The following is a 15,000-nucleotide window of genomic DNA, read 5'->3' on the forward strand; positions in this document are numbered from 1 at the left end:
AGACAAGGGAGCAGATACTAAATGGGGTCTTTATATAATATTCTCTCACATGAGAATAGCGGGTTATTATGTACATGAGGTAAATTATTACAAGTTGGGTTATTAGGCGGTGATCATTGAATTTCTATTATGATAGAAATGTAAAATGAAGGAAGTATGTCTTATTTCCTTTTCCTATATTCAAGTGCACAGTATCCATTAAAATATAAATAAGTATTCCCCTCAATTCAGTTATTTCTCAAAAAACGTGACATGATATTAAAAACCACAAGGCATAACACATTTTTAAAAATTCATGAATGTATATAACTGACCCATATGAAATAAAGCAATAAATTTCTCCAAGTTATTTATTCATTACTGTTTTCTTGTTACTGTAGAAAACATTATATTTTAAAGATCTGTGATAATAAATTTGAAAATGATTTTTAGCATAATAAATGTATTTCTTTCTTTTCGCTCATAGCGATATCATCTAAAGTCAAAACAGAAATGTTCAAAGAGAAAGATGACCTAACAGGAAACATTCCAAGTCAAAAGTCATTTATTTCCTATGTCTCAATCCGTCCTTTTTTCATATATTTAATTTTAATCATTTGAAGGTTTTATTTAGGCTCTATATTTATTGTAAATGTCCCTTTAGTTGTAAAGATTTTTGTTGCTGATTTTCTTTTCAGCATTATTCTAAATTATCAAAATTATTTTTTGTATCTACTTGAGGGACTTTGAATAGTTGACATGTTGTGATATATTTTATGTTGAAATAGTGGTATTGAGTTCACGTATATAATTTCTGAGCAGGAAAAGTGTATGTGTGCACGTGTGTGTATATATGTGTGTGTGTGAATGAGACATATAGACATGTTATGTAAAGATAGATAAATAGACAGAAAGAGAAAGAGAGAGAAATAGATAGATAGATAAATAGATAGATAGATAGAGAGAGAGAGAGAGAGAGAGAGAGAGGATAGATAGAGAGAGAGAGAGGGGGGATAGATAGAGAGAGGGAGAGAGAAAGAGAGAGAGAGAGAGAGAGAGAGAGAGAGAGAGAGAGAGAGAAGAGAGAGATATTTCATTGTGGAGTGTGCGTTCTATAAAGATAAAATAATCATGAAACATGAATAACTATTGTAGAGAGAGAGAGAGAGAGATTTCATTGTGGAGTGTGCGTTCTATAAAGATAAAACAATCATGAAACATGAATAATTATTGTTACCATTTATTTCACTATTTTATTGTCAATACTTAAGTTAAAATTAATGGTTGGGTAAATATTTTGTAAATAGTTTTTATTGCCATTATATAAAGTCATCTTAATTTTCGAACTCTCAAAGATGAATAATGATAAACAAAAAAGGAATATAACAGCTTCAAAAAAGAACAAGATACCAAACACGGAACGTTTCGGGCTAAAAAACCCTTCTTCAGCCAACAAAAAAAACCCAATAAAAACATAAATACATTACTAAATTCCAGATCGACAGAGAAATTTGGTAGGTCCACTCTGTAGATCAAAAAACTTGGAATGTCTTAACATGTCGTTTGATATTTAGTTCTTTTTTGAAGCTGTTATATTCATTTTTGTTTATTACTTTTCACAGTCCACAGCTTCTAGCAACATAGTATCACAAAGATGAACAATGTTTAATTTTATTTCAATTTAGTACCTATGTCAATGCTGTGGTCTAATTTACATTTTTTTTTCTTTCAACAGAGATTGTTTCTAATTGAGGAAAATTACAATTACATTATTTTTCTTATCCATCGTTAAATTATTTCCTTATTTTGCTCTTATATATTCACGTCAAAGTGTGTACTTTTTGTTTTAAATAGAAAGCAAAAACCATTCAATACAGCTCTTATTGATGATTCACAAGTTATACTGTTCAATAAAAAAAAGAGGAAAAGGATGACTTTTTTGTGATTTAAATGTTTTGTTTTAGGTTATAGAATCCTAGTAGAGAGCTCATTATGATTTTGATCAACGTTTTAAGGTATGATGCTGCATGCATTATAGTGTTAAGGCTTTAAAGAATGTCACTTGATTTTAATAGGTTATATTATTTTAATTGGATGTTTTCCACCCAAATCGCAGTCTCATTTCTCAATGATGGCTTTTAGAAGAATAAATACTGCTTTGTACAAATTATTGATGTTGATATTCATATTTCAAAAACATCAATGAAGTTTCGTTCTATAGACGGGAGAAGATTACTACCATGACAAATGAGGTTTCTGAATAGATCCTGTCTTGTTGTATCCGTTATCCTTTATACAGGGGACAGAGTGGCTCAGCGGGATGGTCTTTGCTTCGTACCAAAAGGTACAGAGTTTGATATATATGCTGCATTGTGTGCCTAGAGCAAGTCACCTCGCCCTAGCTCACTTTGGGGCACTGCACTGCAGTTGACGCCTGGGTTATTTCAGTCTTCCCTTGGAATAGACCCTAAAGGACAAATTTCCCTTTTGGGATGAATAAAAGGAATTTTATCTTTTTTTTATGTGACCCACTGCCTCAAACTAGTATTATGTTGATACTGAAAAACGAGCCTTTAGTGAAAAAAATATGAAACTTTAGTTCATGTACATGTCATCTTGAGGTGATTGAATGTAGATACTTAAATTTAATTTTTCAAAAATTGATTTTAAAAAACAAACCAAAACCGAAAATATTGTTGTTTCAGTCATTTTAGCTTTCAATTCACTTTTTATGTCTATCTGCAATACCCCAACATGATAAAGTGCAGTCCACAAGAAGTCAATTCACTTGAAGTCCATTCTGAATGCATTCCCGTTTCCTGGGTGGGGTTCCTGATCTCCCATAGTGTGAGGGAGGCACTTGCTGTGTCTTCTATACCCCTCTATCCGTTTTCCAATTGCTTTCTGTCATTGGCTTGGAATGAGATTACTCAGTTTTGTCCTGACCCTGGCTGGAGAACTTGGCTGGGAGGGAAACAGTCGAATGTATAGTTGTAGTTTTGGGAGATGATATTTTTTTTTCATTGTAAATCACCTCTCTGTTATGTACTGTTATATTTTTTAATTTTTAACATATGCTTTGTAAACATTTGAGTGTATTCCTCTTAGTAGGGACCTGTGCTGGTGTCTGGGTGAGACTTTTAGATGATCTCAAACTAAATACACTGATAGTGTGCTCTTGGAATCTACATCTGTTCCATATTTAAACCATTCCCCCTTTGTCTTACTTATTCCTCAAGTCCTTTTAATTGTACATCTAGATTGTTTTTACTATCCAATTTTCTTCTTTTTTTTTTATTGGCGCAGATATGACCTAAAACTACTACTATTACTTATAATAATAATAATTATATAATAATAATAATAATAATAATAATAATAATAATAATAATAATAATAATAATAATATAATAATAATAATAATAATAATAATACAGTCCACTTTGGATAATCGCAACTCGGTTAATTGCAACATTCGGTTAATCGCAGCATGTTCCAGGATACAGAATTAATTCTATATAAAAGTCACTGGTTAATTGCAACAAACTTCGGTTAATCGCAACAAATGTTCGACCTCAAAAGGAGGCAAATTCATGGAATCAATCAAGCAAAATCTCATGATTAGATTTCATAATGTGAAATCATGACACGTTGAGGAGTCGAGAGTGGGCAGGATTTAGTGTTACCTCACTATTAGAGACAAAAGAGGGCAGGGCTTTGCAGTATGGGTTTTCACGGTCATTAGACATGAGGCGAGTGAGCTGGGCGTGATTTAGACAACAGGTAGACCATGACAGTTGTGAGGAGAGACTGAGCAATGATTTCCTTTGTTTTGTGATTGAAAACTCTGCATTGTGACCAACGGGTTTGGTGAGAGCTTGTTGTCTCTCATCACGGCTAATCTCTTGGACTCTTACAAATGTTGAGAACAAAATGTGAAAGTGAATCCAATCTTAAGATGTTGGTTTGCCTCAAAGCTGCTTTTGCTTGTCAAAATCTATAAAGGGATGTCATACATTTTTTATTCCAATCAAATTGCTCAGTATGTGGTGGACTCAGAACAATGTTTACAACAACTGGTTTGAGTTTACCATATTTGTGTAAAATGTTGCGATAGTGGACAGGAACCTCATCTTCAGATAATTGCAACTTCGGTTAATCGCAACATTTTCGCTGATCCCAAGGTGTTGCGATTAGCCGGAGTGGACTGTGATAAGATTAAAGGAATAAACTTTTTTATTGTTGACGAATTTGGAAATATTATGTATTTTATGAGCAATCTTCCCAATACATAAACGACACAATCTATTGCATACAAAGACATTTTTGACACCCCAAACAGTTTCCCTTAAAATGGGATAAAGTCAAAATCAACAATTCTTTACACACATTCCCAAGTTGTAGAATTAAACAGACTGCAATGTACCAGATTTAGGTAGTTGATCGTATATAATTATTTCTCTCTTTCCACGTGACTTTCTCTTGATGGGAACCTTTGTTGAAGTGAAATAGTCCTATTTTTTCCTCGCAAATCAGCTTGCAGGATATTATTTCTTATACACAATAAAATCTCATTAAACCAACATGTTTGAGATCTTGGAATAAGTGGCAGTATAACAAGTTAGAGATATGAAATGATGTATTCTATGATCCATTATATCAAAGGAGACATTTTTTGTTGGCTTACAGAGAAATAGATTGACAGCCTTATACATGAAATAGTAAAACAAACAAGAAAACAAAGGAAAAAAAACAAAACAAACAAAAACAAAAACAAACTTATAAAACAAGTAAAAAAGCCCCTAAAATAAACAAACAGTACAAAATAAAAAGCAAAATGAAAAACGTTCTACCCTGGAGGCACTGTCATAAAGACAAGTATATAAGAGAAGGAATAAGATCTCACAGTGGCGAGTGTGACAATAAATCAAATCATTATTTAATGACCTCAAGGTTGTGTGACAATACAAAATCAGACGGTCAGTACCCATGGCTTTGGCGTGTATGAAAGCTAATGACAAATTCAACATCAGTTTGATTTACTCACAAACTTGAGATCCTTGGTAATTCCACTGTGTATGGTGTTCAGTAGAAACAAAAGTTCATTTTTTCTTCAATCGTTGTGTAATCAGAGCCTTCACACAGCACTCGTGAATCTTTGTTTGCGGGATAATGATTGTTTTAAAAAATTGTTTTCTGCTCACCTTCACAAAATGACAGGCTAAAAAACAAATTTTAGCCATAATTTCTGGATGGGGTCATCTGACCTCCCACGGTGAGCATAGAGGTCACTTGCTGTGTCTTTTATCCTCGCATATCTGTTTTCCGATTTGCTTTGTCTTTGTCTTGGAACGTGTTTACTTGGTTTGTCCTGACTCTGGCAGGAGTCCTTGGCTGAGAGGGAAACAGTCAAGTGTATAGTATTAGTTTTGCGAGAGAATTTTTTATCCCTTGTAAATCATCCCTGCATTATGTACTGCAATATTGTTTTATGTTTTGAATATTAAGTTTGTAAGCATTTGAGTGTATTCCTCTGGTGCGATCCTTTGCTAGTGTCTGGATGGGACTTTTAGGTGATCCCAAAAAAAAAGCAAATTGATAGTTTGCTCTTGGAATCAACATATGTTTCCTATTTGAACACTTCTCCTTTCTCTTATCTTTTATCGGGTGCTTTAATTGTAAATCCAGAGGTTTTTTTTTCTATGTTTTTGTTTTAACTATCCGATTTCTTCCTTTTTTACTGGCGATGGAATGATGTAAAATGACGCTGTAAAGCCCTAAAAATCATACAAACGTAGTCACAGTTTTACTGTTTATTGTAACTGAGTGTAGAAGGGATCTTTTAGTGGGGCAGTAGTGGTAGTTAACTTTAAATATTCTTCTATCTAATGTAGACTCATTTCCCCCAAATACATTCCGCATATGCAACAACTTACCTGTTAGCATCAAGCTTCTGAGCAACATTGAGTCGTTTAAAGGCGCTCTATTGACTATCAGGAATGTACCATAATCTTTTCTATTTCTTTTGGATATGCACATCGGCAATAAAACTCGCCTGATTGAGTCAGCCGGTTTATATGAAACAGATGAAAGAGAAGAAGAAGAAGCTATTTTTTTCTCTCATGTAAATATTCTTTCTATGTAATTGTATGTGGGTGTATATATGTATTGAAAATTATCCGAGAATCTCCTTTTCACGGAGGATCCGATACTGAGGTCTGCTAGAATTTGTGACCTCAGGCAGGGTATAGGGATAGACTTTTGTTGGGGTTTATTTCTGTGCTTTTAGTCTACATCTTGCTGTTTCTTAGCAGCCTGTGCGACATGTTTTTGCAAGCGCGTATGAACTCTTACAAACTGTCCTCTGTTGAAATCATCCCATTTTCAAGCATTGGAATTACCTAGTTGTGTTGTAGATGCACTACAGACTCTTAGGATACAATATTTGTTTTCCTGCTGGATATGCATTATTCGACTGGAATAACTCAGTTGATTTATGCTATTAAAAGAAGAAAGTCCATCAGAGCCATAAGATCTATGGAGCTTACCCACTTTTTTGTAGCTTTAAACAAAAATGTATTGTGTATTAGATGTCGTGTATTAGTTGTTGAGCCATTGTTGTAATCATGAAAAACAAGAATAAGCAGAAGCTGTTCAATTGCATCAACTCAGTAAGTGATGAAAATCAAAGTTTGAAATTCAGCATAAATTGCTCGTAATTTATTCAGTTTCTTCTGTCGAGAGAAAATATAAAAGAAACGAGAAATCTCTTTGATAGGATTTGAATTATCAGTCAACATCTCATTCTTTCTTAAACTTAATGTATATTATACATTTGCAGAAGCAATGTAAAAACATGAAAATTATGTTTTTTCCTTCAACCATTTTGTCCATATTTCATTCACACCGTAGCGCAGAAGGGAGGGGGGGGGGGGGGGAGGAGGATTTCCCTCAGGGCATTCCTGGGCTAGTGGATTCTTCCCCAGTCATTACCCTTGCTATTTCTCTATTTTATTCGCCTTCTCTTATGACGTCATATCATCCTCTGGAATGATACCATTTAATATTTAGTTTCAACTGGACCTTAACTCGAGTCTTTTGGTGATGGGAAACAGGTAAATATATCTTTTTGTGAGAACTATTTTTTCCTTGTAATCATAACTCCATTAATAATACTTAATCAAGTTTTTAATATAATATTCATTTTACAAAAAAAATTGACAAGATTTCATGACGAAGCCAGTGTCGGACTTCTAGGCGGTTTCAGACTGGACACAAGGATAGATTGCTCTCGGATTTACTTTATTTCTGTTGACCTCGTCCCCTTTGCCTTCTTTTTTTTTTTTTTGTTTAGTTACAAAAAAGTGTCGTGCCATTGTAAAACTCCTTAAAAACATACATCATTCACACAGTCATTTAAAATTACATTGAAAAAAAAAATAGAAAGTTATTTAAATGCTTTGAATCTGCATTTGCTCTGTAAATTTATTCCTATTAAAGATATAACTATTACTTCCTTATAAACTTTTTTTTATCTTTGACATTAAAACCAAACAATACTTGATATGTCAAAAATATCATGTACAAAGCAAGAACCATTCAGTGTATTACATTGTAATAAAAAACATAATTCAATTTTCAAGGAAATTACAATAATGAATAGTAAACAAGCAAACATAACCATTTAACTTTCAAACATTACCAGTTCAACAAAGTCGGCAAAAACTTTCAAAGATTATCACAGATTAACTTGCATGCAAAACAATAACAAATATGCTTCACAACAAAAATAACCAGAGAGAGTGCATGATGTTGACTTTTATTATATTAATGAGTCTTAAGATGTCCTCAAAATTGAATTTCTTGAAAGAGAAATGGATGGACAATGTGATGAAAAGTCCTAGACCTCGCCTTGGAAAGCATTGAGTTATTTTATTTTTCTCTGATATTAATGACCCTAGGCCTGATAATAATAATAATAATAATAATAATAATAATAATAATAATAATAATAATAATAATAATAATAATAATAATAATAATAATAACAATAATGATAAAATATATGGCACACAATCACGACTAGGTCACGATTTGTGCGCTTAGACTTAGAGATAAGCATGCCGTCCTGCACAAGCAAACACACTTACCAAATTGTAATTATCCTGAGATTCTATGAGTTATTCTATGAATCATAAATGTATCTGTCGTGATAAGTGTAGTCTTTTAGACTCTATATTATTATCTATTGCCAGTCATCTGACCTAAGGACTTATCGAAGACATGTTGTGAACTTTCGCAGACACTTATCTGTGACAAATCCTCCAAATTAGGAGGTTTGACAAAATCATAATTGAAACTATATGACGTAAAATAAACCAGAAATCAATCTGATGTAACCGAGACCTGCAGACTAGACTCCTGTTAAAAAACAGAGGATTTTAAGCAAGAAAGTAAAAAAAAAGGTCAGCCTGCAACACAGCTCATATACATATTTTGCAAGAAAGATCAATGAAGCTTGAAAATAAAAGTAACGACAGATGATCTCTGAAAATATATAAGATTCTACAAGCCAGTCAACTGTTCGGAGTTAGACGAGAATAGAAGAACTATGCAACTGCCAAAACTAAACAAAAACCAAAGAAAATGATAATAATTGAATTAGGAAATTATTTATAATAATACTGGGAAATTGAACTGCATTAACCTTCTTTTTGTAAGTGATAATTAATTTGTATTCATTTGTAAAAATTATTGTTTTTGATTTCCTTGACTCAAAATTATATATCCGGCAATTTAATAATAGATCCCTTAAGTTGTTTGACTGGCAGTAGACTAATTCTGTTCTTAAATTTCAGAAAAAAAATAAAAGCAATACAGGTACTGTAGATATACGTAAAAAACACTTTTTCTTATGAATGTTGGGTTTCACAGAGTATTCAATGTACTCGTTAAAATGAGATGTCATCTTATATCTGGAGGGAATAATGCAGAGACATTGATCATTTGGCTTTGCTTTCCTTAAATAGATATGTAGATGTGGATTTTTTCTTTGTAACATTGCGATGGCTATGCAGCATGTCCTATTATTTTAGAGATACACATTTGACGATGTGTTCCTGGTGTACTTCAATCATGATTTGCATATCCATCTGAAAAATATACATTCTAAGTATTTGGAATGTGTAAATTTCATGATACTCATATAAGGGTAAGTATGATACAATCAAAAATTTATATTGTCAGCAGCTTGTATACCCAAGGCCATCATAAAGATATATGAAAGAAACAAATTAAGTAACATTGCAATAAAAGAATATACAAATGAAACTAGATGTAAATGATTCAGCCATCATCCTCAGCTTCGAATGCAATAACTTTTTTGGTGACATTTTTCTGGAAAGGCATTTCAAAATCTGGGAAATCAACCTCCCAGCCAAATCTGTCTCTCTTTGTCTCCTTATCTTGTAGAAGTTCGTTGGTTGTGGACTGTTTTGTCCACATTTTCTTTGGCGTATATGTGATGTCCTCTTGTTCATCCAAACCACCAGCCAGAGCCGAAGCAGCTCGTAAAATGGAGCCTTTTCTTGGAGGAGGAACTGCATCTTCGTCTGGCATTTTGGCGGCCTGAAAATTGAATGAAATATGAGCAATAAGATAAATTCTAAAAGAAATTCATCATCAACATAATAGAAAAAGAGAAAGACAAATAAAGAAATTCATAAAATTAAAAGAAAAAAAATCTAAGAAATGTTGTGCCAAAAGAAAAGTGTTTCCACGATTTCTTGAATCAACAAGATTTATGTCATTCTTTAATATTTTGAAGAGTTACTTCATCTTTTTTCAAGGCAACCTCTGAATGAGAGCAACGTTAGAAATCACCAAAATCCTGAAAGTATCTCAGAAACTTGGGGTGGTTGGCTTTTTATATTTTGTTTTGAAAAACAGAAAATGTCCTTGTCTTTTTTCTAAACAATTCAAAATTCACAAGTAATGATTCTTCCTAATTGTCAAATTAATAAAGTAAATAGAGGGACACAAATTTCATGTCATCTCCAAACTACACAATATTAACAAAGTAATACTCATATCATTCATACACTAATCTTTGTGGTGCAATAGACAAAGATGTGAAAATTACATATGGTTGAGAGACGACTTAAGAGTTGATTCCTCTTGCTTTCAATAATTGGTCGTAGCGAATCAATGATGGCAGTGCAGGGTGGAGATGGAGATCTGAGATCTAGTGACAAAGACATTAAAAACCCAAAGGCCAAAGTTCACTTAAACCTTATACGGCAACTGTTTGACTACAGTGAAGGAATAAGCAAGGGCAAAGGAAGACTGGAATTCTCTGTTTCTCTCTCTCTCTCTCTCTCTCTCTCTCTCTCTCTCTCTCTCTCTCTCTCTCTCTCTCTTACTCTCTCTCTCTCTCTCTCTCTCTCTCTCCTCTCTCCCCCCTCTCTCTCTCTCCCCCCCTCTCTCTCTCTCTCTCTCTCTCTCTCTCTCTCTCTCTCTCTCTCTCTCTCTCTCTCTCATCCCCTCAACGCCCTGTTCTTGAGTAGAGCCTCATTGTGATGAAAAGCTGCCAAGCGTTATACCAAAATAAAAATGACTCACTAAGTAATTGCATATATGCTGCAAATAATAGTCATGAAGAACAGAGGCCCTTATAGATAAATGGGACTTAACTATAGAAGTCCTCCTCTTATATGCTTGGGTCTAAGGGCATATTAAAAAGGAGTCACATGATGACCATTTTTATCTGTTGCTCGCGACTTAAAATTCAACCCTCAAATGTTGCAGTCATTGTACCCGAAAAGCTTTTTTGTTTTAAAATCTTATAAATTATGTTGAGCTATCTACAAACCATCTCAATTAGAAAGGGGCCTTTGGAGTTAAATGCATTAATTGTTATGTACCCTACAATTTCATCCTAAATTAGCTACTTGGATGTCTATTGATAGTATGATAGTATGCATTTAAGTAAAATGTACACTGGTTTTGCTTGCCAAACATATTTATCTTTGATCCGAACCACATAATCACTGTAAGAGAGGATTCTGTAAAAATTGATCGCATCTCTGGCTGTCTAAAAATGACATTAAACAGTAAAGTGACCTCAACTACATTCTAAATAATAAAAATTCCACTTTAAAAAATTATGCTTAATTAATTATAGGTTCAAAGTTGTAATTCAAAGAAAAAAAGAAATCATATACCTGTTGATTTTCGTCTGCTGGTCCTGCCGTCTGCGGACGTTTTTTAGTCTCTTTTTTCTTCTTTCCACCTTTTTGGTCCTTGGGAACAGGAAGGGATTCCCATTTAGCTTGCACAATTTCAAAGACTCGAGGGTCGGCCCAAGAATAGGCAAGATCCATGGGTGTCAATCCTGGAGATTGAGGAAACAAATAGCAAAACTGTCACTGCTCCCCATATCAGCTTTTTCTCACCACATGGATTCCATACACATTTTCATTGTTAAAAAAATAAGACTTATTAAGAACTGTCCTCTCTTCAAATAACTTGTAATATGTTGGCTTCGAGATCAATTGGCAACAACTGGTGATGCCTAATATGTTGGCTTCGAGACTAATTGGAAACAACTGTTGATGCCACAAATAATAAAAGTAGTAAAAGCGACACCCAGGAAACAAATTTTTGGCTCAAGTCACATTTAGGCACAAAAAAAAAAAGATCAAACACAGAAACAAATCCTAACACAATGCTAATATTTGATAAGATTATTACTTAATTGCTTCCTTGACTTCGGTAAAACATGAATTTTGCTTCAACATAATAAGCGTCATTGAGCTAATAAAATAAAAGAAACACAGAACACGACTGATATCGAAAAGCACAGAAAACAAAATTAGCAAAACCTGTAATGTAACTGAACTCATAAAATTTAGTTGGAGGTGGCAATATCATAAAAAGACATGCCCTACTTTGTCAGGAATACCGAATGGTACCGGTACTTAACCTCTGTAATTATTAATTTTCGTATAAGACATTGTAAAAGCATTGTCTATAAAAACTTGACTGAAACTGTTTTGCAGGTGATATTTTGCTGTTCAGAAAAATTAAAATTGCCAAACACCTACTGAATGACCTCGACAATCCTATGAAGTGGACTTAAAAATGGAATATGACGGTATCCTTTCTAGTGTTCTGAAATGAATATCAACTCCAACAGAGAACTTATCTATTATGCATGATAATCACCTAATGAACAAGACACTTCAGCTGGTCAAAGGCATCTGATATCTTTAGAGTTTGCTCAAGAGTGATCTAAAACATGATAACCATGCTGAAGAGATTCATAGAAACGAAAAGAATACTTGGATTTAATGTTGGAACCTTAACACATGTCTTTTAAAAGTAAAGCTTGAGCGTACATTTCAATCGAAAAAACAAACATCTACTTGCTTGGTCACTGTGAATACAAATTCTCATACATGAGCCTTTAAGCCTTTTTTCATCATAACAATTAAGATTTAACACAATTTTTGTTTAGATGGAACATTTCATAATTAAATATGTGAACCATGAGGATATCACCAACTGTCAATGGGGTCATAAATCAATAAAATAACATTATCTTTGATTACGGTAAATCAAGTAGCATGTTCCAAAGGTGAGGCAACGTGAGACAAAAAGCCTTCTTAATTGTGATGGTTGCTAACCGATATGATATCAGTTACTACAGAGGTTCTTATTGGATTATCGAAATTGGAAAATCATTTAAACAAGACTGCCCAACAATGCTTTTAAAAGGCATTGCATAGTACAATGAACATGGTGATACCATGAAAATATGATATGTAATTGTGTATAATTGATTAGTCTTGATAAGAGGTGGAGTAGTATTTAGTATAAATTAGGGTATGAATCTCGTTGTGATTTTGGTTCGTTTACCAGATAATACACAATATTTGTAAATATCAAATAATCCCAATAACAATCCCTAAGATATTATTATTATTATTATTATTATTTTTTTTGTTGCTTTGCCTAGCCAATGGAACAAGCCTCATATTAAATCTAACACTAGCAGCATTTGACATTTAAACCCGACACATACCCTTCTTGTTCTCCGTCTGCATTTTTACTCCTCTCTGAATGAGATATTCTACGACAGAATCACGTGAGCTCTCAATAGCTCTGGTGAGTGGAGTACCTCCATTGATGGTGGCAACATCCATTTGGGCTCCATTATCGACCAATAGCTGGACAATATCCAGTTGGCCGGCGTGACATGCGTGGTGAAGGGGTGTCCATTTGAAGTTGTCCTTGGCATTAATGTTGGCTCTGGTTGAAAAATAGTACACTGAGTGAGATACTTGCGTTTTGTTCTATAATAATAGAGCATTCAATATATCATGTTTCAAACTTTAAATATAAATAATGTAGATTATTGAAACCTGATTAATAACATAATGCAGGGATAATTGATAGTGGTCACTGCTCAATAACCTACTTTGTGATAGCCCACATTGGGTCCTCTCTCTCTCTCTCTCTCTCTCTCTCTCTCTCTCTCTCTCTCTCTCTCTCTCTCTCTCTCTCTCTCTCTCTCTCTCTCTCTCTCTCTCTCTCTCTCTCTCTCTCTCTCTCTCTCTCTCTCTCTCTCTCTCTCTTGTATTTGCACTGTGACTCTGAATCCAGTATATTACTAAAATTTCATTGATAGCCACAAAAGGAAAACATTTCACTCTAGCAATGTTCTTTAGGATAGGCTCTCAAATTGTCAGGAATAGAAAATGTGACCCATCACATCTATCAGGTATTATGTCGAACTGCATAAGACGAGAAAGGTTTAGTTTAAAGTCAAAATGATCAAAATTAGAAAACATCGACTTTTTGGATGTTTAAAAATAGCTTTTTCTCTTTCAATGAAGCTGTTTGTTTTAACTTAAATTTTACAAGTTCATCTGAAAATCAAATTCTTATCAGCCTACTTATTCTGACATAATACCATTTTGATATGATTGGTCACAAATGTTACTTGGTTGGGGTCAGGGTTGGAGAAGGCATAACCCCAACATATTTTTTTTTTAACTGTTAAAAGTGTCGCTGGGAAATATTATTAAGACATTAATGAATAAAACTTTACTTTTACACCTAATAGCCGCTTATTCTTTAAAAAATATTATATCCCCTCCCACCCCGTTTTGACTTCTTTTACCTTGTGATGTTGTCACCCAAGAGGAGGTTATCAGCCCCTGATCACTGTAACAGTTGTGAAATGAAAAATATCACGTTTTAATCTCTCCATCTGTCTCATCAAAATGGTGTCATTTCCATTTTTTTTTTCTTATTGTCATCCTCATGAAAGGTGTTAATTTTTAATTGTGCTATGTACTTTGACTGAAGAGATTAAAAAAAAAAAAACAACCTTAAAGACCATTTTGAAAAAAAAAACATACTTTGAGAACTTTTATTCTTACCCTTGTTCTAACAAATATTTGACAACATCGATGTTGCCCACAGCACACGCCACCATAAGAGGTGTTTTGTAGTATTTATCCCTTGTATCAACAGGGACTCCTCTCGCAAAAGCATCTTTCATGGAATCAAAGTCACGGTTCTTTGCTGCCTCGTTTACATTTACATACGTCTTGGGAGGGGCTTGAAGATACCATGCTGTTAAAAAAAAAAGAAAAAATACTTTAGTAAATGTTGGAGATGGTGTTAATTTATGTATAAAAGAAGCATTGGAAAGTGCAATGACTGTAGGAAATCCGTGGTATGTTTATATTTACATGCTGAGTTTTCAAAATTCGAATAGCGAACAGATATCAACAAACAAAAAATTCCTCCTTGATTAAATGTTCATAAGTTATCTTTGTCTCAATTATTTTGGTAATACTATAACAATTAATTATTTACTTTCATTTGATAATGTATTGTGGTTTGAAAAAAGGTGCTACATGGTGAATTCTTTTGTGTGTGTGTGTGTGTGTGTGTGTGTGTGTGTGTGTGTGTGTGTCCGTGTGAGTTCTCAACTGTTGAAATTGAAGA

The 15,000-nt window shown here is 33.6% G+C and overlaps 2 protein-coding genes across 8 annotated transcripts in view; one reads left to right on the forward strand and one right to left on the reverse strand.

Moving 5' to 3' along the window:
- LOC144972593 (MAPK/MAK/MRK overlapping kinase-like) overlaps window positions 1–951 on the forward strand; it is a 55,021-nt gene extending 54,070 nt beyond the window's left edge. For 4 of the 7 annotated variants that reach the window (XM_078914068.1, XM_078914042.1, XM_078914051.1 and 1 more), the window contains one exon: window positions 1–951. This exon is cut by the window's left edge and continues 1,657 nt beyond it. The gene's annotated coding sequence lies outside the window, so the exon portion shown is untranslated. The other 3 variants (XM_078914005.1, XM_078914015.1, XM_078914059.1) reach the window with 1 other exon arrangement.
- A 7,739-nt stretch (window positions 952–8,690) lies between these two features.
- LOC144972585 (ankyrin repeat and EF-hand domain-containing protein 1-like) overlaps window positions 8,691–15,000 on the reverse strand; it is an 11,527-nt gene continuing 5,217 nt past the window's right edge. Inside the window, exons 5-8 of the mRNA XM_078913984.1 lie at window positions 14,427–14,622; window positions 13,064–13,290; window positions 11,202–11,371; window positions 8,691–9,606 (exon numbers count right to left, since the gene is read on the reverse strand). Of these exons, the coding sequence (XP_078770110.1) occupies window positions 9,325–9,606; window positions 11,202–11,371; window positions 13,064–13,290; window positions 14,427–14,622 (875 nt within the window). The 3' untranslated portion in view covers window positions 8,691–9,324. The remainder of the gene's footprint in view (window positions 9,607–11,201; window positions 11,372–13,063; window positions 13,291–14,426; window positions 14,623–15,000) is intronic.

This window comes from Berghia stephanieae, chromosome 1 (assembly GCF_034508935.2).
Source record: "Berghia stephanieae isolate SIO BIC M18660-M18661 chromosome 1, UCSD_Bste_1.3, whole genome shotgun sequence".
NCBI lineage: Eukaryota > Metazoa > Mollusca > Gastropoda > Nudibranchia > Aeolidiidae > Berghia > Berghia stephanieae.